This window comes from Scyliorhinus torazame, chromosome 15, assembly GCF_047496885.1.
Source record: "Scyliorhinus torazame isolate Kashiwa2021f chromosome 15, sScyTor2.1, whole genome shotgun sequence".
NCBI lineage: Eukaryota > Metazoa > Chordata > Chondrichthyes > Carcharhiniformes > Scyliorhinidae > Scyliorhinus > Scyliorhinus torazame.
Window position 1 is genome coordinate 7,711,048 of NC_092721.1, and position 25,926 is coordinate 7,736,973.

General features: G+C 44.4%; 1 protein-coding gene across 1 annotated transcript in view; it reads left to right on the top strand.

Annotated features, from left to right (window-relative positions):
• Positions 1-14,686, top strand: part of LOC140391503 (basic helix-loop-helix domain-containing protein USF3) — a 32,733-nt gene extending 18,047 nt beyond the window's left edge. Inside the window, exons 3-4 of the mRNA XM_072476040.1 lie at positions 3,206-3,302; positions 5,759-14,686. Coding sequence (XP_072332141.1) covers positions 3,215-3,302; positions 5,759-12,474 — 6,804 coding nt within the window. The 5' untranslated portion in view covers positions 3,206-3,214 and the 3' untranslated portion in view covers positions 12,475-14,686. The remainder of the gene's footprint in view (positions 1-3,205; positions 3,303-5,758) is intronic.
• The last annotated feature ends 11,240 nt before the right edge of the window (positions 14,687-25,926 follow it).

The following is a 25,926-nucleotide window of genomic DNA, read 5'->3' on the forward strand; positions in this document are numbered from 1 at the left end:
TCTGTGCGCCTGTCTCTGTGCGCCTGTCTCTGTGCCTCTGTCTCTGTGCCTCTGTCTCTGTGCCTCTGTCTCTGTGCGCCTGTCTCTGTGCCTCTGTCTCTGTGCCTCTGTCTCTGTGCGCCTGTCTCTGTGCGCCTGTCTCTGTGCGCCTGTCTCTGTGCGCCTGTCTCTGTGCGCCTGTCTCTGTGCGCCTGTCTCTGTGCGCCTGTCTCTGTGCGCCTGTCTCTGTGCGCCTGTCTCTGTCTCTGTGCGCCTGTCCCTGTGCCTCTGTCTCTGTGCCTCTGTCTCTCTGTCTCTGTCTCTGTGCCTCTGTCTCTGTGCCTCTGTCTCTGTGCCTCTGTCTCTGTGCCTCTGTCTCTGTGCCTCTGTCTCTGTGCCTCTGTCTCTGTGCCTCTGTCTCTGTGCCTCTGTCTCTGTGCGTCTGTCTCTGTGCCTCTGTCTCTGTGCGCCTGTCTCTGTGCCTCTGTCTCTGTGCCTCTGTCTCTGTGCCTCTGTCTCTGTGCCTCTGTCTCTGTGCCTCTGTCTCTGTGCCTCTGTCTCTGTGCCTCTGTCTCTGTGCCTCTGTCTCTGTGCCTCTGTCTCTGTGCCTCTGTCTCTGTGCCTCTGTCTCTGTGCGCCTGTCTCTGTGCGCCTGTCTCTGTGCCTCTGTCTCTGTGCCTCTGTCTCTGTGCCTCTGTCTCTGTGCCTCTGTCTCTGTGCCTCTGTCTCTGTGCGCCTGTCTCTGTGCCTCTGTCTCTGTGCCTCTGTCTCTGTGCCTCTGTCTCTGTGCCTCTGTCTCTGTGCCTCTGTCTCTGTGCCTCTGTCTCTGTGCCTCTGTCTCTGTGCCTCTGTCTCTGTGCCTCTGTCTCTGTGCCTCTGTCTCTGTGCGCCTGTCTCTGTGCGCCTGTCTCTGTGCGCCTGTCTCTGTGCGCCTGTCTCTGTGCGCCTGTCTCTGTGCGCCTGTCTCTGTGCCTCTGTCTCTGTGCGCCTGTCTCTGTGCCTCTGTCTCTGTGCCTCTGTCTCTGTGCCTCTGTCTCTGTGCCTCTGTCTCTGTGCCTCTGTCTCTGTGCCTCTGTCTCTGTCTCTGTGCGCCTGTCTCTGTGCCTCTGTCTCTGTGCCTCTGTCTCTGTGCCTCTGTCTCTGTGCCTCTGTCTCTGTGCCTCTGTCTCTGTGCGTCTATCTCTCTGTCTCTGTGCGTCTATCTCTGTGCCTCTGTCTCTGTGCCTCTGTCTCTGTGCCTCTGTCTCTGTGCCTCTGTCTCTGTGCCTCTGTCTCTGTGCCTCTGTCTCTGTGCCTCTGTCTCTGTGCCTCTGTCTCTGTGCGTCTGTCTCTGTGCGTCTGTCTCTGTGCGTCTGTCTCTGTGCGTCTGTCTCTGTGCGTCTGTCTCTGTGCGTCTGTCTCTGTGCGTCTGTCTCTGTGCCTCTGTCTCTGTGCCTCTGTCTCTGTGCCTCTGTCTCTGTGCCTCTGTCTCTGTGCCTCTGTCTCTGTGCCTCTGTCTCTGTGCCTCTGTCTCTGTGCCTCTGTCTCTGTGCCTCTGTCTCTGTGCCTCTGTCTCTGTGCCTCTGTCTCTGTGCCTCTGTCTCTGTGCCTCTGTCTCTGTGCCTCTGTCTCTGTGTCTCTGTGCCTCTGTCTCTGTGCCTCTGTCTCTGTGCCTCTGTCTCTGTGCCTCTGTCTCTGTGCCTCTGTCTCTGTGCGCCTGTCTCTGTGCCTCTGTCTCTGTGCGCCTGTCTCTGTGCGCCTGTCTCTGTGCGTCTGTCTCTCTGTCTCTGTGCGTCTGTCTCTGTGCCTCTGTGTCTGTGTCTCTGTCTCTGTGCCTCTGTGCCTCTGTCTCTGTGCCTCTGTCTCTGTGCCTCTGTCTCTGTGCGCCTGTCTCTGTGCGTCTGTCTCTCTGTCTCTGTTTGTCTGTCTCTGTGCCTCTGTCTCTGTGCCTCTGTCTCTCTGTCTCTGTCTCTGTGCGTCTGTCTCTGTGCGTCTGTCTCTGTGCCTCTGTCTCTGTGTCTCTGTCTCTGTGTCTCTGTCTCTGTGCCTCTGTCTCTGTGCCTCTGTCTCTGTGCCTCTGTCTCTGTGCCTCTGTCTCTGTGCCTCTGTCTCTGTGCCTCTGTCTCTGTGCCTCTGTCTCTGTGCGTCTGTCTCTGTGCGTCTGTCTCTGTGCGTCTGTCTCTGTGCCTCTGTCTCTGTGCCTCTGTCTCTGTGCCTCTGTCTCTGTGCCTCTGTCTCTGTGCCTCTGTCTCTGTGCCTCTGTCTCTGTCTCTGTGCGCCTGTCTCTGTGCCTCTGTCTCTGTGTCTCTGTCTCTCTGTCTCTGTCTCTGTGCGCCTGTCTCTGTGCCTCTGTCTCTGTGCCTCTGTCTCTGTGCCTCTGTCTCTGTGCGCCTGTCTCTGTGCCTCTGTCTCTGTGCCTCTGTCTCTGTGCGCCTGTCTCTGTGCCTCTGTCTCTGTGCCTCTGTCTCTGTGCCTCTGTCTCTGTGCGCCTGTCTCTGTGCCCCTGTCTCTGTGCCCCTGTCTCTGTGCCCCTGTCTCTGTGCCCCTGTCTCTGTGCCCCTGTCTCTGTGCCCCTGTCTCTGTGCCCCTGTCTCTGTGCCCCTGTCTCTGTGCCCCTGTCTCTGTGCCCCTGTCTCTGTGCCCCTGTCTCTGTGCCCCTGTCTCTGTGCCCCTGTCTCTGTGCCCCTGTCTCTGTGCCCCTGTCTCTGTGCCCCTGTCTCTGTGCCCCTGTCTCTGTGCCCCTGTCTCTGTGCCCCTGTCTCTGTGCCTCTGTCTCTGTGCCTCTGTCTCTGTGCCTCTGTGCCTCTGTCTCTGTGCCTCTGTCTCTGTGCCTCTGTCTCTGTGCCTCTGTCTCTGTGCCTCTGTCTCTGTGCCTCTGTCTCTGTGCCTCTGTCTCTGTGCCTCTGTCTCTGTGCCTCTGTCTCTGTGCAGTGTGTGGAGTCTGACCAAGACTCTAAAACTGAAGGATAACACCATTGCCTTTGTTTTCCCGCTATCTTGTGATAAAAGCCAACATTCCAATTGCTTTTTGATTTATTTAACTGTAACCCAGCTTAAGATGATTAGTGTACTTTGACTCCAAAATCTGTTTGCTCCACTATAGTTCTTCGCTCCTCGCCATTTAATTGCACAAACTTGACATCACATTTCTTTGAACTTTCGCCTATAGCCCAGTTTCCCCCCACACTGCTTTTAAAAATGCTAATGGACTGGCTTATGTCAACCTACTGTTTCCGTTTTCTTGCAGAGTAAAAACATGATACTAGATCAAGCCTCCAAGTACATCTCAGAACTGAAGCGGCAGAACGATGAAATCCTATTGAATGGGGGAGCCAAAGAGCAAGGTAGGTTTATGATGAGGCAATCATTGGGTAATCACTTCCATTTCTTTGGATAAGAGATGTTAACTTATCCCCAATATAAGTTAAACTTTAAGTTACCTTCAACAACTTGTTTTCTTCCCCTTCCCAGAAAACCACCAATCCATTCTATTAATTTCTTCCTGCTTTAAATGCAACAGAATGGTGAACGTTTGAACAGAATATCGGTATCTTTAAGTATGAGGTTCAAAACTGAACCTGCACCTGGATCCTGCACTTCACTCATATCAGAAGAGCCCCATAGTCCCTTATGCCCAGAACAAGGACTAAGAGTGAACACAGTCAAACGAGATAACGCCTTAAATAGACTGCCGGGGTGGACCCGGACCCTTTGGTGGCGATATTTGGGGTTTCAGAGAAGCCGGAGCTCATGGAGAGGAGGAAGGCCGATGTCTTGGCCTTCGCCTCTCTGATTGCACGGCGGCGAATTTTGCTGGAGTGGCGATCGGCATCGCCACCGGGGGTGGCGGCTTGGTTGGGTGACCTATATGACCTCCTGCGACTAGAGAAGATAAAGTATGAGTTAAAGGGCTCAGGGTTTGGGAAAGGTGGGGGAAGTTTGTGACCGTGTTTGAGGGGCTGTTCGTCGCAGGGGAGTGGGGGTGAAATAGGGAAAAAATAGGAACAGACTGTATAGTTGATTGTTGGAAAGTATGTTTCCCGGGTGTTTATTCACTGTAACCTGTTTTGATACATGTTTGTAATAAAATACATTAAAAATAAATAAATAAATAGAACTGCCGCTCACAAGAAAAACTGAGATCATGTTTAACAAGTGGAATTGTCGGGAAATGTTTTGAGTGATAGACTGCCAAAATTCTGTTTACTTGAAGGATCCACAGTATAAAATGAGGGCAGCACGGTAGCATGGTGGTTAGCACGATTGCTTCACAGCTCCAGGGTCCCAGGTTCGATTCCCGGTTTGGGTCACTGTCTGTGTGGACTCTGCACATTCTCCCCGTGTCTGCGTGGGTTTCCTCCGGGTGCTCCGGTTTCCTCCCACGGTCCAGGTATGTGCAGGTTGGGTGGATTGGCCATGCTAAATTGCTCTTCGTGTTCAAAAAGGTTGGGTGGGCTTGCGGGGATAGGGTGGAGGTGTGGGCTTGGGTAGGGTGTTCTTTCCAAGGGCCGGTGCAGACTCGATGGGCTGAATGGCCTCCTTCTGCACTGCAAATTCAATGATACTCACCAACGCATTCACCCATCATCCTTATGCTCGCTAAACTATGTTGGCCTCCAGTTAAGCAGCACCTTGATTTAAAAATTCTCGTCCTTTTCCAAATCCTTCCGTGGCCTGGCCTCTCTTTTTCTCTGCAATCTCCCCCAGCCTCACTACCTTCTTGAGATCTCTGCACTCAGGACTCGGGTCCCCCCACCCCCTATTTTGTTGCACCAAAGGAAGCTGTGGCTTCAGCTGCCGATGCCCTGAGTTCTGGAATTCCATTCTTAAACTCCTCGGCCTCTCTTTCCTCATGTAAGAAACTGCCCAAAACATATCCCATTGACCAAACTTTAGGCCGTCTGTTGGATGTTGGAAGAGGAGGAAGGTTTGCGTGCCTGGCTTTTTATTCTGCTGGATTTTCAACTCATTAAGTTGAAAAGCAGTGCCCTTTATTTTGTTTAACTATGATTTAAAATACACAATTAGCATTCGGTTCTTTAAACCAATGAAAGCTACAAGAAAATCATAGAATTTACAGTGCAGAGGAGGCCATTCTGCCCATTGTGTCTGCACCATCCTTTGGAAAGAGCACCCTACCCAAGCCCCAGCTCCACCCTATTCCCGTAACCCAGTAACACCACCCAACCTTTTTGGACACTTAAGAGCAATTTATCACGGCCAATCCACCTAACCTGCACATCTTTGGACTGTGGGGGGAAACCGGAGCACCCGGAGGAAACCCACGCACACACGGGGAGAACGTGCAGACTCCGCACAGACAGTGACCCAGAGTCGGGATCGAACCTGGTACCTCGGCGCCGTGAGGCAGCAGTGCTAACTACTGTGCCACCGTGCTGCCCTTATCTCTCATGTTAGGGTGGCAAAGAATAAAGGCACCATTATGAACAAGGGGAAATCTTTGCAGCGATAGGCATAATGCTATTTTTGCAGTGTTGGATGTACAAACCACCCATGGTATATTGAGAATGTTGGGAAGGTTAGCGCCTAACACCTTTTTGCAAAAATGTCCATTATGGCGGCTTTTGTCACAGTCAAATGCTTGGATTATGCCACATCCTTCGTTTTAAGCTACAGGAATAGCAAAGTGGGTAAGCACCAACCTAGCAAGAATGCCGGGCAGTTTGGAAGAAAGGACAAAGCTGTTTCTTATTTTAAATAACACCAGGTACCCGAGACTAGGCTTAAATAGATTTGTGTTCTGATTTACTTCTGATTAAATTTGTTTTCTGTTCTGCAGGTGAAGAGATTGTAAGACTACGGAAGCAGTTGAATGAGCTACAGAAAGAAAATGACCGTTACGCGGAGTTACTGAAAGCCAATGACATCTGCTTGCATGATGACCCTACAATTCACTGGAAGAGGAAACTCAAGGGCACAAAAGTTACAATGGTGATTTCTTCCAACCAAATGCAAGATGATATTCTGGTCTACACAAATGAGAGCCAATTGAATGGGAATTGCCAACAACCCGCAGGACACAGTTCACCAGAACAGGCTCTGAACACTCTGAGCAGTGACACACCAGAAACATGTCTTGATTTAATGGTGCCTGTTGCAATGCCTGACATTTGCCAGTTGGCAAATGGGGCTCAACTTCAGACACCGATCTCACAGCAGGAAGATCCTGAATGCCTTCCGACAACCAGACCTTCGCTGAAAGCTGTTCCGTGTCCCACCATCACTAGCAGCAGCACTGTACACAGTGTGTTGAATGTTTCAACTAACGGCTCTGGACAAGTGGTTCTTCAGTGCCCCCTCAGCAGTTGTGCATCACCTTCTTTAGCTTGTCCCACAAGCACCTCCGCACAAATTGTACTGGAAAGTTCCATGGGCAAGTTAGCTCAGTGTGTATTGGAAACTGCTAGTGAACATCCTACACAGAATGTTCTTGACATTACTACCAGTACTTGCTTTGCTTTGCCTTTGCACTCACAACAGTTTGGCACACCGTGCACAGGTGTGGAGAGCCCCAGTGGGATGATACCACAGTCAGTTTTAGGGTTGTCATCTGTGATTGGCCAGAGCCCCGAGTTGAGATCAACAAGGTTTTCCAATACTGAATGCTCACAAAACATGTTGGTGTCCAATGCTTGTCGAAATGTTCCTGTGTCGGTTGGTGGTCTTGTTACTACATCAGCGTCTTTCAAACTCGGGGCAATGTCTAATGGAGGTCTGATGTCGCCTTGTCCAATAGCAAGCTCGTGGACAGTCTGTCCAGCTTCTACGTACACTGGCACTTCGGACTCGAACAGTGTCAGCACTTTTTCACGCATGAGCTCCGCAGGTAATACACAGACAACATGGACTACATTACAGCTTGCGGGCAACACCGTGCACCCTGTCAGTCAGGGAGGCTGTAATATCTTGCCAGTGCCACTAAATGGAAATCTGGGTGCCAGAAATACTTTCTCCATTTCTGAAAGTGGCCAGCCATTTAATAATGTAACTGTAGTTCCCTCAGCTTCCACAGCATTTCAAGGTGTTTCCTTCTGTTCCGCTTACAGGCAACTCAAGCAACAGGTGGCAGTTACAGTGCAGCCCCCCTTACAGCCTCTACCTTTGCAGCCGGTTCTAGCCCAGCCCCAAATTCCAGCCCAGCCAGCAGCCAAGGTGGTCTCTTTGCTTCCTCCTTTGCAAGTGATTCAGATGGCCCGCTCTGCAGGATCGTCTGTCTCCTCCACTCCCAACAATCAGAATCTCATCATCCTCCAGCCAGCTAATCCCACCTCTCCCGCAGTAGTGAGAGGTGCCCTCAACAGCCAGGGACCAGGGCAGCAAATTGTCATCATACAAGCGGCCAGTCAGAACGCAGTGTCAGTAGTCCCAGCTCAAACTAGCAATAGGTTACCAGCCCTTGACTCCAATCAACTGGTGTGCAGCAGCAGTAACACACAGAGCACGTCCAGTGTGCAGACAGTAGGAGGTAAGCACCTTGTTCACATATTGCCACGGCCAGTTTCGTCATCCTCCTGCACGAGCTCCCAATCCTTCACTACCACGGGGTCAGGTCAACAGCAGCAGACCATCTCTGTCAATGGCCAGTTGTTTGCTCTGCAGCCAGTAAAGCAGTCAGGGGCTTCCAGCCAGAACACCATGCAGATCATTCAGCCGACAACCAGTGCTGATCCAAACACCAATGTGGCCCTTAATACTTTTGGTGCGTTGACAAACCTCAGCCAAAGTATCTCGCAGATGGCAGGGCAGGGAGGTTTACAGCTGACCAGTGGCCATGCAGCTAATCCTTCAGCTCCCACCAATGGCCAGAACTTTGGTGCCAGCGCCTCAGCATCTGAAGCCACAGTGACCAGCAAAAGCACAGATATTTCAAAGGCATCAGCGTGGCACACAAGCAGTTCATGCCCCCTCAAACCTCCCCTTGGTCCACCCTCTAGCTGTAAAACTAAAAAGATGCAGAAGAAATACCTCTCTGCAAAGCAAGGAGCCACAAGGAAGGCCCCAAGCACTGGGAACAAAACCAAGGTGGATGCCAATTGTGTTGAACATACCAAATCTAACAAAGATGATCCATTGCAGTTGTTAACCAGTGATGATCACATTTTATCATCGCAGGCGTTAACCATATCGCAGCAGTCATCACAGCCTCAGACCCCAACGTTAGTGGCAGCCACAGTGACCACTTCTGTCACTTCACAGGAGGGAGTAACCAGGCAGCAATCAGCACCCAGACTGTCTCAGCATGTGCTACCATCATGTTCAACAGCAGTGGCGGAATCAGTCTCTCGGGAGCAGACCGACATATTAGCAGTGATTTCCGCCACCTCGGCTTTAGTCGCATCATTGCCACCCTCATCATCTCGGGGTGATTTGATGAAGAATGTTTTGAGTGTGCCTTCTCCCCCATGTGTAATCACAGAAATATCAACATCAGTTCCTCCAGCGTCACCGTACTGTTCAAACGCAGCTCTTCAGGGTTCAGGAGCATTTTCAATCGACAAGGACAGTGACTTAGTTGAGTTGCAAACTGCTGTAGCAAATGTTTGCAACACCCCCGGGATTAGCAGCATTTCTGCACAGTTGGAATCTCTCGCAGCCGCTCAGCACCAAGGCAATGCAGGCAACAAAGAAAGGACCCAAGACTGGCACAAAGGGCAATTAGAAATGGACAGGTTTGCAGCAACTAAAGAAATCCGCACTCAAGATGGCAGTAGCATGATGCAGGTAGTCCCACACGGCGACAGAGGATCATTAAACGAGAAGGGTTCTTTGCTGTCATTTGTGAAGGTCTCCTGTGCCGATAACGAGTTGTGTGTCGACAGTTCTAGAGAGACCTCAACTGCCATGTTGTTTTATGAAAAGGGTGAACCTCAGAAAGACATTTTGTTGGTGAGCACAGAGGCCGAAGGTGGCGTGCAGCAGCAGCTGTGCAACCCAGATCAAGAGAGCATGGGAGGCCCCTTGATTGTTCATCGCCAGACGGAGTCGCCCATGTCCTCCAGCTCCGGGAGCAGCCGTGGCTTTTCTGTTGCCTCCATGCTGCCGGACTCCACCCGGGATGATGCTTCCTGCATCAGTACAATGACCAGCACTTTTAATAACTACAGTTTATCCGAGCAGAACGACATCGTGGCCCTTGCTGCTAGAGCTATCTTTGAACATGGAAGTCCAGGGAAAAGTTTGGCCTCAGATGTTACTGTCTGTGATGTTCGGTCGAAAGCTCAGAAAATTCCGTTTGCAGCTAAAGAATGTCCAAGCCAACAATCGGTCAAAACCCTTGGTGTTAAAGAGCAAAGTCCAAATTTGACAGAGGCTAGGGCAGCTGAGGATCAAACACAACAAACTTTACCAATGGATACAAACTCAAGAGGAACGTCTGTAAATAAGACTTCAACTTCTGTTGTAAAAGAAATACCAAATATGCCACTGATTTGCCCATCTTCTGTCTCTGCTACCCTGAGTGTAATTAACCATGCATGCCACAGCGAAGCTATTCAAATGCAGGCCTGTTCCCTGGGTCAGACCCAACTTGTAGAGCAGCTTCCAGTTTGTGCTACAGCTGATCTATCCAGTGCACCTTCTACATACACAGGACAATCTTCCCAAGCCACCCTGTTGGCAGAATTTTCTCCCGAGCAGCTAGATCCGAGGAAAGGGAACTTGCAGACTTCCCTCGTTTTGGAGCCGCATTTGAAGCAAAGCAGCGAGAGCCGAAAAGATGCAACAAAGCGGACTGGGCCAGGCGACCAATTAATCTCAACAGCAAAGCGGCAAAAGCAGTGCCAGAATGCAGCCATGAGACTCCGAGGGAAGTCCACTGTGAGTCCAGTGCCCGAGTGTGGCCAAACATTTATCGGACAGTTGCCAGCAAATTCTTCGAGTTTATTAGTCTCGGGTAGCAACCCAGGAAACACAGATAGCCTCAGCACCTTATTCCCACCAACTAACTTCCTGATTTCCAATTCTGCTGAGACTCTAAGGCCAGCTGAAGCTCATTGTAACGCCCAGCCACGAATCCAAGAGGGAGAAGGGCAGCAAGGCAGCCAGCAACTGCAGCAGCATTTGATGTCTCAACAGACCGTCTCTTCGCAAGCAGGGCTTAATGTCCACCACGGTCACATGTATTACAAACACCATCAGGGGCAGATACGCGAAAGGCATTTATATCACCTTCAGCATCACCTTCCGCACAATGAGAGTTCAGTCCATCCACAGGCTCACAGTGCCCAGCAGCCCCGCGCTGCACAGCAAGAAATACAAATGCAGAAGAAGCGAGGGCTCATGCGAGGGAGTCAAACTCCCCAGATGTCACTACAGCAAAAGCAGCAGCCAAGTGGAAATGGTCAAGGACGACAAAAAGGGAACCACCACCACCACCACCACCATCATCAGCACCACCATCATCAGCAACAACTTCAGCAGCAAATGCCACATTCACAATTTGGAAATTCACAGCAAGATAAAAGGTGCGACAATTCTGTGACCAACAGAAATCACCACAGCAGCCATACGCAGAGTCTCCACAGCCAGGATCTCCTCCACCAGCACCAACAGGATAATGCTAGAAGTGGGCAGCAAGGAGCTGGCGTCCCTCCAGAGCAGTCTGGACAGCCTCGCATCCAGAGGTTGATGACCTCAAGGTCATTGGATCAGCAAATGGCTTCTAAGTCCAATTCCGGGTCACAGCCTTCAGAGATACCATTTACCTCCCACAGGCAGGAGAGGAACAGAATTTCCACTTACTCAGCAGAGGCTTTGATCCGAAAAGCACCTTCAAATATAGAATCCCGAATGGGGATGACGATGCAGAGCACCAGAAATAATCTGGAGCAGACTGAAATGCGAACCTATCTTGATTTATCAATGAACAAAAACCTGCCTGTGCATAGTTTGCAGGCTAAGTTGTCACTAGATCATTGCATAAATTCTGATGTTCAAGGTCTTCCTGACTGCCCCCCTTTTAAAGTGAGTGTAACAACTCAGGGAGTTGGCACTTTTGAGGTTCAGTCATCGAGAGGCAATGAGATGGTCAACAGTATGCCAACTCACAGAGGAATGCAGTCACATGGTTTCAGGCTGGGTCAGGGTCCAGGGGCTGAAAGGCAGGCTAGGCTGCCTTATTTGCCGATGCAAGGGATCTCCTCAGGGAGTGGAGTTCCTTTAAGGGAGAATGAAGGTTCCTGCCATCAGAGCTTTATGAAAAGCCTACTGGCTCCTCCACTTAATGAGCAGATAGGTGCAAACCAAAGGTCAGTGCCAGAACATCCAAGGAACACACAGTGTGTACCACAAGCAAGCATCGAATACAGTTGCCCATCAGTTAGAGAGGGTGTTCACATTAGAAGGGATGGGGAGGTGCAAAATCGTGAAAGTTGTGACATGTCTTTAGGCACACTCGGTTCCAGAAACAGCTCTTTGGGCATCTCCTACACAAATCCTTCCTCCATAGCAGACAGCCAGGGCCGAAATACCAGTCCAAATGTGTCTGCACAAAAGAACTCCCTCAGAATGAATGAAGGTCAAGGAGGTAAATGCCACCCAAGCTCACAGGCTTCTCCCAATGTGCATGGAGCGGTTAGGCCAGTGATGCCTCACACTGCTGTTTCCCACAGCGGGAATGAGCAGGGACACACAATTCAGCAGCCCAGTTCTTCGGGCATTAGCCAGCGAGGGCGGCATCCAGCCCAAGAGGGATCAGCTTCGAAAATGCGGCAAACTGATCGGTCTCGCTCCGGGAACCACAGAAGTGGAAATGTTTTTGAGCATGGCCTACAGTTACCCCTGGCATCCAGTAGTAGTATGATCCTTGGCCGTCAGCAGCCAGTCGGTGCTCGGGCAGGAAGCATTGTGCGGTTCATGACCGAGGGACAACAATTACCAAACGATAATTTAACCCCCGATCACTCGCTGTCTCAAAACTTTGGGTTTCCTTTCATTCCGGAAAGTGGGATGAACCCTCCGATTAATGCTAATCCATCATTCATCCCGCCGGTAACCCAGCCAGGCGCAAACCGTACTCCAGCTCTCATACCAGTGGAACCACAGAATCCCCTGTCCTCGTTTTACCCTCCGTACTCTCCAGCTCATCCCAACCTTTCCAATGACCTCTCCATCCCCTACTTTTCCAATCCGATCTTCAGCAGCCCAAGCACAGAGAAGGCCAATGCCGGGGGACTCAACAACCCATTTGGGTCCATTCTGTCCCCGCCTCGGCCAGTTGGCTTCCCGCAGCCAAACTTCCCCCTTCTCCCTGACATGCCAACCAGACCCATGGCCAACACTTCCAGCATCACCCCGCACCTTTCCAACTTCAACCTAACCACCCTCTTCCCTGAAATCGCTGCTGCTCCCCTCGCCACAGAGAGCACCGCCATGCCCATGTCACCTTTGTTGCCTTTAACCAACCCGTCTCTTTCCGATGTCTCCAAGCAGCACTCAAACCGGTCTGCCCACAATATAAGCCACATACTGGGTCATGATGGCAGCTCCGCCGTGTAGGATTCCACACTGCTTGACCTTTATTTCTGTGAGACTGCTCTGGCTGCACGTGTTATAGTGAAAAGATCAGGGTGAACGTGCGGATCTGTTTCTCACGTGGCTATAAATCAACACTACTCCTCCCACCCACCCTCACAACCATCCTCAGTTTGTCCCCTTAAACGGACTTTGACATGTATAAGATGCTTTCTGTTTGGTACCATTTGCGGAAACATCTCAGTGGGGTTGTCGAGGTGAGTGAATTGAACAGGAGGAAGAAAGATGCTTGTGCGCATACAGCTGGTACCGAGTGTACACCCGCCATCGATGATGCAAAAACTATTCACACGTGCCACACAAGATGCTGTCCGCAAGGATACAATTTTCCAAAGCTGCAGGCAGAATAGAGTGTCTTGTATATAGTGTATTAGTATATAGGTTTGCAATATATTCACGGTCCAAGACATTCATAGGACTGACTAAGCATTAAAATGTAAATAGTGGGAGAATAATTATCACACCATCACTGCAGCAAGTATTTGTTGGGTCTGATTTTAACCATTGTTTTGAGCACAAAGTACTATTAGAATTATTTTTGTGACTCGCAGTTTGGCTTGTTGCATTGCCTGTGTAACAGAGCAAAGTGTAAGAGGACAAATTGGTATTAACATAAAGCTTTCTGGCCTTTTCTTTTATGACCCAAATGTAAGCCACGTTATAAACCTTTTTGAGGTACAATCACTTTCTTGATCGTATAAATCTCTTAATGAATTATGCCCATTGCATCAGATTTGCCTGAGTAAGTTTGCTTAATTAAACAATCGATTGTCCTCTCACGAACTCACCCAAATTCTTCCTACAAGTGCAGCTGCCATTAACTCAACTTGAGGTGAACGATAGACAAGAGGGGAGGCATTTAAATTTATTTTGCGGATGAGGTGCTGAATAATTTGTGTTGTATAAAATATTTAAAATAAAACTTTAGTTAATTTCCATATAAATGTATTTCAATTTGAGTTATTGCATGTGCTGAAGGTGCTTTGAATAACTTCTGCGTTTTAACGGGAAGTGGCTCTTGCCCCTCCTTCACAGGAACCTGTCTGAAATTTGTCTTGAGGGATTAAAGTTTAAAAACAATGACCTTCGCAGCCACACCCAACCGTAAACTTCAGTTCATCGCAGGGTCAGTTTCTATCTGCGTGACTACTGCCACTTTGCAGGTTAATCTAAATGGACTGCTCCACAGTCTATATGCTGCATTACCAGCAGGGGGCAGGGTTACTTGTCTGTTCATATTCTTCAACTTTCTGGTACCTTGCATACCTCAGACTTTGAAGCTTTAATCAGAGGACTGGATCCTGTAATAAGTTAACATTTTCTCCTATCGCTCCAGCTCTAGGCTGGAATCCCCCAATGGAGGGATGATCGCCATCCTTTTCCTTGACTATAATGGTTCCAAGTGGAGTCTGTTTGGAATCTTCTCAGCCCTGTTTATAATGCATGCATCAGTCTGTCTAATGTGGGTCACGATTAACAGTTCCACATGATTAGTCCAAAAGGGTAACTGGCACCGGCAGGGTAAAAACATTAGACTTGCATTAAAGTCTGAGTTTGGGATTAAACCCGGTTTAAGAGCTGTGTCTGTCTTGGGAGTGCTTGCTGTGTTTTGTTTAAAAGAAAGAAAAGTTTTTGTTCCTGATTATGTGGAAATGAAAATACAGCTGAAAGTAACCTGCGACATAAGTACAATATTTCCAGAGCATGGACTTGGGCTAATTCTGCAACGATTGAAGAACATTCAAACAAGCGACTATTAAATTTAATGCACAATCTTGTTCCCCACCAGTGTCAGAAACCACATTTGCCTTTTTACTTTCCATGAAGAAATCTTAGTTATCAAATCAGATCTATCTTTTGCAGTGAACACTCTCAAACTGGCAAAACTCTATTTTAGACACCTGTTACACAGGCAAGCTCTGGTGTGTGACCTTGTGCTTTAGTCCAGCCAACAATTTGTTTGTATCACAACACAAACAACTTTATGGGGTAAACTCAGTATGAGCAAACACACGGGCAATAATTTAGTTCCTGTGCTTTGCTGAGAGACTTGGAGCTGTTGTTATAAGTTTTTTTAAAAACTTAGAATTGCATCTACCTCCATTTATTGGGCTATTGTAATATAATGTCTTGTACAGTATGCAGGATTTTTCTAAAATAAAACACATTTTGTTCACATTGCATGTATTATTTGGGAAAGAAAGCATCGCTCGGTTCTAATAGAATCCGTTGTAAATTGAAATCAGTAACTTCACTACATTGCAATACGCGTTACACCTGTAGGGGTTGGTGTTAGCTGACGTCGTGTAATACAAGCAGAAAGTGCTGGAAAAATCCAGCCGATCTGGCAGCACCTGTGGAGAGAGAAACACGAGACATTTGGGGAGGTGGTGGCACTGGTATTGTCACTGGACTAATAAACCAGCGACCCAGGTCACAGATATCGGTTGAGAGGCTGTAGATTTAGGGTTGCAATGGGGAGGAACTGTTGCTCTCGCAGAGGGTGGTGAGTTTGTGGAACCCGCTGCCCCATAGTGCGGTGGAATCTGAGTCATTAAATGGCTTCGAGAAGGTGACAGATATATTTCTGATTTTAAAAATCGGGTTTAAGGGATATGGGTATCAGGTGGGGAGGTGGATTTGAGACCAGGACGAGATCAGCCATGAGCTGATTGAATGGCGGAGCAGGTTTGAAGGTCTGAATTGATGACTTCTGCTCCTAATTCCTATGCTCGCGTGCTCTGGGACCCTCACCCACTCCCAAGCTTAGGTTATCGCAGTAGCCTCACCAGTTTCAATTCTGTCCTGTGTTGGCATTTGGTTAAGTTAACCTTTTAATTAATAAAAAGAATAGGAGGTGACCCTTCCCTCATACTAAATAAAACACATTCTCAGAAATTACAGATTCACGCATTCCATAATATGGTTTTTCCATACAAAGTAGAATCCTGTACAGCCCAGAAAGTGGCCATTCGGCACATTGTGCTTGTGCTAACTCTTAGGTATGCTCCGAACTTGTACACTCTTATCTGCCTCCGAGATGACAGAGCTACCACTGCACCACAGCTGGCAAACATAATGTGGAGATGCCGGCGTTGGACTGGGGTGAGCACAGTACGAAGTCTTACAACACCAGGTTAAAGTCCAACAGGTTTGTTTCGATGTCACTAGCCTTCGGAGCGCTGCTCCTTCCTCAGATTTCACCTGAGGAAGGAGCAGCGCTCCGAAGGCTAGTGACATCGAAACAAACCTGTTGGACTTTAACCTGGTGTTGTAAGACTTCGTACTGGGCAAACATAATGTCAGTAAATATTAGGTCATCAACATGTTGGACTTTTCTTCGAAGCGTTTTATTTTTATTTAAGATTACGTCATCGTAGATGGGAAAAGATTGAGCGGTGTTAGAGGGTGGACTGGGAACACCTTCCACTGCAGGAACCCAGTGTGAACATCAGATACTCCTGGGTCAGATAAAGCCCCCTCTACACTGTCCCAGCAAAATGTCACAACCTTCTGTATTAATATGCATTTTATTCCCACCAGCACCTCTCAGCTTATCTGCATGACATTGCCAAATGAAGGATACTCTTGCACTGTGAGCTGAGACTAGTAAACTCACTTCACGAGGAACCTTGAAAGATGGGGGGGGGGGGGGGGGGGGGGGGGGCTATTGTGCTATCAGTCAGGGACTAGATTAAGAATGTGAGTCTCGAGAATTGAAAGGTTCGCAGCTCACCCTTCGGACAGTTTTGAAGAGATTATTTACCAGGCCATGGGTTGCTTTCTCAAAGAACCAGCATCGCTTGTTCCTTTAAAATCTTTTGGGGTGGTTTTTAAACGGTTTACAAAGCAAACCCTTCACTTTTAAAAATATATTTTAAAACATTTTTCCAATTAAGGGACAATTTAGCGTGCCCTAAACGGGGGTCTGTGTTTAATCGCTCTGTGTCCAAGGCATAGCAACAACCATTGCCCAATCAGTTCCTGAGCTCACTCCCTGACTGCGCCTTCGGGTTTTCACTACAGACCCTCACTATCGGGCTTTGTCAGTGTCTTCGCTTTGCTGGGGCCTTTACGAATACCCATCAGGCAATCGTGTCTCTTTCACCTTGGCCATGTTTCCCAGTAGGTTTAGGGCCAGGGCTACAGTAGGCCTCTGAAAATAGAAGTCATCAACCTGCTCAAGCCTCTTAAAATAGCTTATGCTTTTTAAAAAGAAAATTAATAATCCAGAGTAATTTACTCTGGTAAGTACTTGAAAAGTGACAGATTCTGCCATTAACTATACAAACCCAATCAAGAACCAGGAGTACGCCATTCGGCCCATCGAACCTGCTCCACCATACCATAAGATCAGGCTAATTAGATTGTGGTCTTAAACTCACTTTCTTATGTCCCCTCCATGACCCTCAACCCCCTTGCTGATCGAAAACAATCAAATTCAGCCTTGAACATATTCAATGACCCAAAACTGGATTAAATAATGCATAGTGTTGGAAAATGATGCTGTCTGGCATCAATGTATGTATTAAGGTACTTAGTGCTAGCAAAATATACAAGACTAGGAAGTGGGTTAAACACACTCAAACATCTATTTTCTTTGATGTTTTTGTGACTTTCTGATTTACTTTTTGGGTGCGATGGTGTTGAGCCAGCAACAAGCTTCCACTCGGGCTTCAGATATTATTTATTCCTCACAGTTTACACACGACTAAACTAATTAAGCACTTTTGCTAATTTTTGCAAAGCCTTTGATCGGACTGTGTGAGTTCAAAGAGAAACCATTTAAACTGCCAGGACATTCAAAATTGTGCCTGTCTTCTCTGTGTGTGTTGAACTGCAATGACCTGGGCAATTGTACAGTGATGCTTTGGCTGACAAACACCATGCTGAGAATTGAGGAGGTTGTATGGATTCATTTACGGGATTTGGGCGTTGCTGGCCAAACTTGCATTTATTGCCTATCCCTAGTTGCCCTTCAGAAGGTGGTGGTGAGCTGCCTTCTTGAACTGCTGCAGTCCTTGAGGTGTCGGTACAGCCACTGTGCTGTTAGGGAGGGAGTTCCAGGACGTTACCATATCGACAGTGAAGGAACGGAGGTATATTTCCAAGTTAGGATGACGAGTGACTTGGAGGGGAACCTCTGGGTGGTGGGGTTCCCAGGTATCTGCTGCTCTTGTCCTTCTAGATGGTAGTGGTCATGGGTTTGGAAGGTGCAGTCTAAGGAACTTTGGTGAGTTACTGCCGTGCATCTTGTAGACGGTACACACGGCTGCCACTGTTCGGCGGTGGTGAAGGGTTTGAATGTTTGTGGAAGGGGGAGCAATCAAGCAGGGCTGCTTTGTCCTGGCTGGTGTCGAGCTTCTTGAGTGTTGTTGGAGCTGCACTCATCCAGGCAAGTGAAGAGTCTTCCATTACACTCCTGACTTGTGCCTTGTAGATGGTGGACAGGCTTTGGAGGGGGTCAGGAGGTGAGTTACTCGCTGGAGGATTCCTAGCCTTTGACCTGCCCTGGTAGCCAATGTATTAATATGTCTAGTGCAATTCAGTTTCTGATCAATGGTAACTCCCAGGATGTTGATTGTGGAGGATTCAGTGATGGTAATGCCATTGAATGTTAAGGGCTGGTGGTTAGATTCTCTCTTGTAGGAGATGGTCATTGCCTGGCACTTGTTTGACACAAATGTAACTTGCCACTTGTCAGCCCAAGCCTGGATATTGTCCAGGTCTTGCTGCATTTGGACAGGGACTGCTTCATTTTCTGAGGAGTTGTGAATGATGCTGAACATTGTGTAGTGATCTGCAAACATGTCCACTTCTGTCCTTATGATGGAAGGGAGGTCATTGATGAAGCAACTGAAGATGGTTGGGCCTAGGACACTACCCTGAGGAACTCCTGCAGCTGAGATGATTGACCTCCAACCACCACAACACTTCCTTTGTGCTAGATATGAATGCAACCATTGACTCCAGTTTAACTAGGGCTCCTTGATGCCACACTCGGTCAAATGCTGCCTTGATGTCAAGTGCAGTCACTCTCACCTCACCTCTGGCATTCAGCTCTTTTGTCTATGTTTGAACTAAGGCTGAAATGAGGTCAGGAGCTGAGTGACCCTGGCAGAATCCAAACTGAGGGTCCATGAGCAGGTTTTTGCTGAGTAAGTGCCGCTTGATAGCACTGCTGGTGACTCCTGCCATCATTTTGCTGATGATGGACAGTAGACTGATAGGCCGGTATTTGGCTGGGTTGGATTTGTCCTGTTTCTTGTGTACAGGACACACCTGGGTAATTTTCCACATTGCCGGGTAGATGCCAGTGTTGTAGCTGTACTGGAAAAGCTTGGTTAGGGGTGCGGCAAGTTCTGGAGCACAGGTTTTCAGTACTATTGCTGGGATATTGTCAGGGCCCAGAGCCTTTGCAGTATCCAGTACCTTCAGCCGTTTCTTGATATCACGTGGAGTGAATTGTATTGGCTGAAGACTGACATCTGTGATGTTGGGGTCCTCCGGAGGAGACCGAGATGAATTAGCCACTCGGCACTTCTGGCTGAAGTTTGTGTGAATGCCCCAGCCTTGTTTTTGCACAGATGTGCTGGACTTCCCCATCATTAAGGGTAGGGATATTTGTGGAGCTTCCCCCTCCAGTGAGTTGTTTAACTACAGAGCTTAGATCTGATGTGTTTGTTGTGGAATCGCTTAGCGCTGTCTATTATTTGCTTATGCTGTTTGGCACACAAGTAGTCCTGCGTTGTAGCATCACCAAATGACACCTCATTTTTTGACATGCCGACTGTTGCTCCTGGCATGCTCTGATTCACTCTTCAATGAACCAGGGATGATCCTCTGGCTGGGTGGTAATGGTAGAGTGGGGGATATGCCGGGCCAGGAGGTTACAGATTGTGGTTGAAAATATTCTGCTGCTGTTGATGGCCCCCAGCGCCTCATGGACGCCCAGTCTTTAGTTGTGAGATCTTTTCGAAATCTGTCCCATTTAGCTCGGTGGTAGTGCCGCCAAACACGACGTAGTGTATCTTCAATCTGAAACCGGGACTTTGTCTCCACAAGCACTGGGCGGTGGTCACTTCTACCCATACTGTCATGGACAGACGCACCTACATTCTCCTAAGCGTTTCCATTAGATATTCCTAGTTTAAAACTGGGTGTCACGGCACCAACAATGAGAAAAGGTACACATTTTAGAAGTGAATCCCAGAACTTTAGTATTTAGAAGTGAATCCCAGTATTTTAGTATTTAGAAGTGAACCCCAGTAATTTAGTGTTTAGAAGTGAATCCCAGTAATTTAGTATTTAGAAGTGAATCCCTGTAATTTAGTATTTAGAAGTGAATCCCAGTATTTTAGTATTTAGAAGTGAATCCCAGTAATTTACTATTTAGAAGTGAATCCCTGTAATTTAGTATTTAGAAGTGAATCCCAGTACTTTAGTATTTAGAAGTGAATCCCAGTAATTTAGTATTTAGAAGTGAATCCCAGTAATTTAGTATTTAGAAGTGAATCCCAGTACTTTAGTATTTAGAAGTGAATCCCAGTACTTTAGTATTTAGAAGTGAATCCGTGTACTTTAGTATTTAGAAGTGAATCCCAGTAATTTAGTATTTAGAAGTGAATCCCTGTAATTTAGTGTTTAGAAATGAATCCCAGTAATTTAGTATTTAGAAGTGAATCCCTGTAATTTAGTGTTTAGAAATGAATCCCAGTAATTTAGTATTTAGAAGTGAATCCCAGTAATTTAGTATTTAGAAGTGAATCCCAGTACTTTAGTATTTAGAAGTGAATCCCAGTAATTTAGTATTTAGAAGTGAATCCCTGTAATTTAGTGTTTAGAATTGAATCCGTGTACTTTAGTATTTAGAAGTGAATCCGTGTACTTTAGTATTTAGAAGTGAATCCCTGTACTTTAGTATTTAGAAGTGAATCCGTGTACTTTAGTATTTAGAAGTGAATCCCAGTAATTTAGTATTTAGAAGTGAATCCCTGTAATTTAGTGTTTAGAAATGAATCCCAGTAATTTAGTATTTAGAAGTGAATCCCTGTAATTTAGTGTTTAGAAATGAATCCCAGTAATTTAGTATTTAGAAGTGAATCCCAGTAATTTAGTATTTAGAAGTGAATCCCAGTACTTTAGTATTTAGAAGTGAATCCCAGTAATTTAGTATTTAGAAGTGAATCCCTGTAATTTAGTGTTTAGAATTGAATCCCTGTACTTTAGTATTTAGAAGTGAATCCGTGTACTTTAGTATTTAGAAGTGAATCCCTGTACTTTAGTATTTAGAAGTGAATCCCTGTACTTTAGTATTTAGAAGTGAATCCCAGTAATTTAGTATTTAGAAGTGAATCCCTGTACTTTAGAATTTAGAAGTGAATCCCTGTACTTTAGTATTTAGAAGTGAATCCCAGTAATTTAGTATTTAGAAGTGAATCCCAGTACTTTAGTATTTAGAAGTGAATCCCAGTACTTTAGTATATAGAAGTGAATCCGTGTACTTTAGTATTTAGAAGTGAATCCCTGTACTTTAGTATTTAGAAGTGAATCCCTGTACTTTAGTATTTAGAAGTGAATCCCAGTACTTTAGTATTTAGAAGTGAATCCCAGTAATTTAGTATTTAGAAGTGAATCTCAGTACTTTAGTATTTAGAAGTGAATCCCGGTATTTTAGTATTTAGAAGTGAATCCCAGTAATTTAGTATTTAGAAGTGAATCCCAGTACTTTAGTATTTAGAAGTGAATCCCAGTAATTTAGTATTTAGAAGTGAATCTCAGTACTTTAGTATTTAGAAGTGAATCCCGGTATTTTAGTATTTAGAAGTGAATCCCAGTAATTTAGTATTTAGAAGTGAATCCCAGTAATTTAGTATTTAGCAGCGAATCCCAGTACTTTAGTATTTAGAAGTGAATCTAGTACTTTAGTATTTAGAAGTGAATCCCTCTACATTAGTATTTAGAAGTGAATCCCAGTACTTTAGTATTAAGCAGTGAATCCCTGTACTTTAGTATTTAGAAGTGAATCCCTCTACATTAGTATTTAGAAGTGAATCCCTGTACTTTAGTATTTAGAAGTGAATCCCAGTAATTTAGTATTTAGAAGTGAATCCCTGTAATTTAGTGTTTAGAATTGAATCCCTGTACTTTAGTATTTAGAAGTGAATCCCAGTAATTTAGTATTTAGAAGTGAATCCCTGTACTTTAGTATTTAGAAGTGAATCCGTGTACTTTAGTATTTAGAAGTGAATCCCTGTACTTTAGTATTTAGAAGTGAATCCCTGTACTTTAGTATTTAGAAGTGAATCCCAGTAATTTAGTATTTAGAAGTGAATCCCTGTACTTTAGAATTTAGAAGTGAATCCCTGTACTTTAGTATTTAGAAGTGAATCCCAGTAATTTAGTATTTAGAAGTGAATCCCAGTACTTTAGTATTTAGAAGTGAATCCCAGTACTTTAGTATATAGAAGTGAATCCGTGTACTTTAGTATTTAGAAGTGAATCCCTGTACTTTAGTATTTAGAAGTGAATCCCTGTACTTTAGTATTTAGAAGTGAATCCCAGTACTTTAGTATTTAGAAGTGAATCCCAGTAATTTAGTATTTAGAAGTGAATCTCAGTACTTTAGTATTTAGAAGTGAATCCCGGTATTTTAGTATTTAGATGTGAATCCCAGTAATTTAGTATTTAGAAGTGAATCCCAGTACTTTAGTATTTAGAAGTGAATCCCAGTAATTTAGTATTTAGAAGTGAATCTCAGTACTTTAGTATTTAGAAGTGAATCCCGGTATTTTAGTATTTAGAAGTGAATCCCAGTAATTTAGTATTTAGAAGTGAATCCCAGTAATTTAGTATTTAGCAGCGAATCCCAGTACTTTAGTATTTAGAAGTGAATCTAGTACTTTAGTATTTAGAAGTGAATCCCTCTACATTAGTATTTAGAAGTGAATCCCAGTACTTTAGTATTAAGCAGTGAATCCCTGTACTTTAGTATTTAGAAGTGAATCCCTCTACATTAGTATTTAGAAGTGAATCCCTGTACTTTAGTATTTAGAAGTGAATCCCTGTACTTTAGTATTTAGAAGTGAATCCCAGTAATTTAGTATTTAGAAGTGAATCCCAGTAATTTAGTATTTAGAAGTGAATCCCAGTAATTTAGTATTTAGAAGTGAATCCCAGTACTTTAGTATTTAGAAGTGAATCCCTGTACTTTAGTATTTAGAAATGAATCCCAGTAATTTAGTATTTAGAAGTGAATCCCAGTAATTTAGTATTTAGAAGTGAATCCCAGTACTTTAGTATTTAGAAGTGAATCCCTGTACTTTAGTATTTAGAAGTGAATCCCAGTACTTTAGTATTTAGAAGTGAATCCCAGTAATTTAGTATTTAGAAGTGAATCCCAGTAATTTAGTATTTAGAAGAGAATCCCTGTACTTTAGTATTTAGAAGTGAATCCCAGTAATTTAGTATTTAGAAGTGAATCCCAGTACTTTAGTATTTTGAAGTGAATCCCTGTAATTTAGTATTTAGAAGTGAATCCCAGTAATTTAGTATTTAGCAGCGAATCCCTGTACATTAGTATTTAGAAGTGAATCCGTGTACTTTAGTATTAAGAAGTGAATCCCAGTACTTTAGTATTTAGAAGTGAATCCCAGTAATTTAGTATTTAGAAGTGAATCCCAGTACTTTAGTATTTAGCAGTGAATCCCAGTAATTTAGTATTTAGCAGTGAGTTCCTGTACTTTAGTATTTAGTAGTGAATCTAGTACTTTAGTATTTAGCAGCGAATCACTGTACTTTAGTATTTAGAAGTGAATCCCTGTACTTTAGTGTTTAGAAGTGAATCCCTGTAATTTAGTATTTAGAAGTGAATCCCATAACTTTAGTATTTAGAAGTGAATCCCAGTACTTTAGTATTTAGCAGCGAATCCCAGTACTTTAGTATTTAGAAGTGAATCCCAGTAATTTAGTATTTAGAAGTGAATCCCTGTAATTTAGTATTTAGAAGTGAATCCCTGTAATTTAGTATTTAGAAGTGAATCCCATAACTTTAGTATTTAGAAGTGAATCCCAGTACTTTAGTATTTAGAAGTGAATCCCTGTACTTTAGTATTTAGAAGTGAATCCCATAACTTTAGTATTTAGAAGTGAATCCCAGTAATTTAGTATTTAGAAGTGAATCCCAGTAATTTAGTATTTAGAAGTGAATCCCAGTACTTTAGTATTTAGAAGTGAATCCCTGTACTTTAGTATTTAGAAGTGAATCCCATAACTTTAGTATTTTGAAGTGAATCCCAGTACTTTAGTATTTAGAAGTGAATCCCAGTAATTTAGTGTTTAGAAGTGAATCCCAGTAATTTAGTATTTAGAAGTGAATCCCAGTACTTTAGTATTTAGAAGTGAATCCCATAACTTTAGTATTTAGAAGTGAATCCCAGTACTTTAGTATTTAGAAGTGAATCCCTGTACTTTAGTATTTAAAGTGAATCCCATAACTTTAGTATTTAGAAGTGAATCCCAGTAATTTAGTATTTAGAAGTGAATCCCAGTAATTTAGTATTTAGAAGTGAATCCCAGTACTTTAGTATTTAGAAGTGAATCCCTGTACTTTAGTATTTAGAAGCGAATCCCAGTACTTTAGTATTTAGAAGTGAATCCCAGTAATTTAGTGTTTAGAAGTGAATCCCAGTAATTTAGTATTTAGAAGTGAATCCCAGTACTTTAGTATTTAGAAGTGAATCCCAGTAATTTAGTATTTAGAAGTGAATCCCAGTAATTTAGTATTTAGAAGTGAATCCCAGTAATTTAGTATTCAGAAGTGAATCCCAGTACTTTAGTATTTAGCAGCGAATCCCTGTACTTTAGTATTTAGAAGTGAATCCCAGTACTTTAGTATTTAGAAGTGAATCCCAGTAATTTAGTATTTGGAAGTGAATCCCTGTACTTTAGTATTTAGAAGTGAATCCCAGTACATTAGTATTTAGAAGTGAATCCCAGTAATTTAGTATTTAGAAGTGAATCCCAGTACTTTAGTATTTAGAAGTGAATCCCAGTAATTTAGTATTTAGAAGTGAATCCCAGTACTTTAGTATTTAGCAGCGAATCCCTGTACTTTAGTATTTAGAAGTGAATCCCAGTACATTAGTATTTAGAAGTGAATCCCAGTACTTTAGTATTTAGAAGTGAATCCCAGTACATTAGTATTTAGAAGTGAATCCCAGTACTTTAGTATTTAGCAGCGAATCCCTGTACTTTAGTATTTAGAAGTGAATCCCAGTACATTAGTATTTAGAAGTGAATCCCTGTACTTTAGTATTTAGAAGTGAATCCCAGTACTTCAGTATTTAGAAGTGAATCCCAGTACTTTAGTATTTAGAAGTGAATCCCAGTAATTTAGTATTTAGAAGTGAATCCCAGTAATTTAGTATTTAGAAGTGAATCCCAGTAATTTAGTATTTAGAAGTGAATCCCTGTACTTTAGTATTTAGAAGTGAATCCCAGTACATTAGTATTTAGAAGTGAATCCCAGTAATTTAGTATTTAGAAGTGAATCCCAGTACTTTAGTATTTAGAAGTGAATCCCAGTAATTTAGTATTTAGAAGTGAATCCCAGTACTTTAGTATTTAGAAGTGAATCCCAGTAATTTAGTATTTAGAAGTGAATCCCTGTACTTTAGTATTTAGAAGTGAATCCCAGTACATTAGTATTTAGAAGTGAATCCCAGTAATTTAGTATTTAGAAGTGAATCCCAGTACTTTAGTATTTAGAAGTGAATCCCAGTGATTTAGTATTTAGCAGTGAATCCCAGTACTTTAGTATTTAGAAGTGAATCCCAGTACTTTAGTATTTAGCAGCGAATCCCTGTACTTTAGTATTTAGAAGTGAATCCCAGTAATTTAGTATTTAGAAGTCAATCCCAGTACTTTAGTATTTAGCAGCGAATCCCAGTACTTTAGTATTTAGAAGTGAATCCCAGTACTTTAGTATTTAGAAGTGAATCCCTCTACATTAGTATTTAGAAGTGAATCCCAGTACTTTAGTATTTAGAAGTGAATCCCAGTACTTTAGTATTTAGAAGTGAATCCCAGTAATTTAGTATTTAGAAGTGAATCCCAGTAATTTAGTATTTAGAAGTGAATCCCAGTAGTTTAGTATTTAGAAGTGAATCCCAGTAATTTAGTATTTAGAAGTGAATCCCAGTACTTTAGTATTTAGAAGTGAATCCCAGTACTTTAGTATTTAGAAGTGAATCCCAGTAATTTAGTATTTAGAAGTGAATCCCAGTAATTTAGTATTTAGAAGTGAATCCCAGTACTTTAGTATTTAGAAGTGAATCCCAGTACTTTAGTATTTAGCAGCGAATCCCAGTACTTTAGTATTTAGAAGTGAATCACTGTAATTTAGTATTTAGCAGC